This window comes from Penaeus chinensis, chromosome 4 (genome assembly GCF_019202785.1).
Source record: "Penaeus chinensis breed Huanghai No. 1 chromosome 4, ASM1920278v2, whole genome shotgun sequence".
Taxonomy (NCBI): domain Eukaryota; kingdom Metazoa; phylum Arthropoda; class Malacostraca; order Decapoda; family Penaeidae; genus Penaeus; species Penaeus chinensis.
Genome location: NC_061822.1, coordinates 13,223,045 through 13,223,952, shown reverse-complemented (window position 1 = coordinate 13,223,952; position 908 = coordinate 13,223,045). Strand labels below are relative to the sequence as shown.

The following is a 908-nucleotide window of genomic DNA, read 5'->3' as shown; positions in this document are numbered from 1 at the left end:
GGATTATTCTAAGATAAGGGGCTTTTTAAATAATTGTTATTATGGGGTCTTGTTGATAAGAGTAAGAGGTGTTTTAGATGAAAATTCTTATAAAAAATATCGTTAATATGAGGTCTTTTTTTAAAAGGGGTCTTGATAAGAATTATAATCTCTAATCATCAAGCTAACCTCCCAATCACTAATTATTTGACTTTGTCTCTCAAATCACAATTTTTTAGACCATAATCCCTCATCACTAATCATCAAACCACATCTAACCACCCTAATCACTGATCATCAAACTTAACCTTCGTAATTACTGATCATCAAACTAATCTTTCCCATCACTAATCATGAAGATAATCTCCTTGATATCGACTAGTTTCAAATCCCTCTAATCCTCAATCTAATCTTCCCAATCGACAGTATACGGAAAGCGCCTCGCGGGAGGACAGCACCGGCCCCCACCGCCGTGCAGCAGGTAACGAGGGACTAGAGCAATAAGCAGCATTAGCAAGGGTGACAGTTAGCAGTGACGGCGGTGACCGTATTGGCGACGGTGACAGTATTGGCGACGGTGACCGTATTGGCGACGGTGACCGTATTGGCGACGGTGACCGTATTGGCGACGGTGACAGTATTGGCGACGGTGACAGTATTGGCGACGGTGACCGTATTGGCGACGGTGACAGTATTGGCGACGGTGACAGTATTGGCGACGGTGACAGTATTGGCGACGGTGACAGTATTGGCGACGGTGACAGTATTGGCGACGGTGACAGTATTGACGACGGTGACAGTATTGGCGACAGTGACAGTATTAGCGACAGTGATAATACTGGCAACTGACAATTAGTATTGACAACAGTAGCAGTTAGTATTAGCAACAGTAACAGCTAGTATTGGCAATAGTGACAATATTGGCAACA

At 43.6% G+C, this 908-nt stretch overlaps 1 protein-coding gene across 1 annotated transcript in view; it reads left to right on the top strand.

Annotated features, from left to right (window-relative positions):
- Positions 1 to 475, top strand: part of LOC125025201 (glycine receptor subunit alpha-2-like) — a 7,911-nt gene extending 7,436 nt beyond the window's left edge. Inside the window, exon 4 of the mRNA XM_047613175.1 lies at positions 406 to 475. Within this exon, the coding sequence (XP_047469131.1) occupies positions 406 to 475 (70 nt within the window). The remainder of the gene's footprint in view (positions 1 to 405) is intronic.
- Positions 476 to 908: the final 433 nt, after the last annotated feature.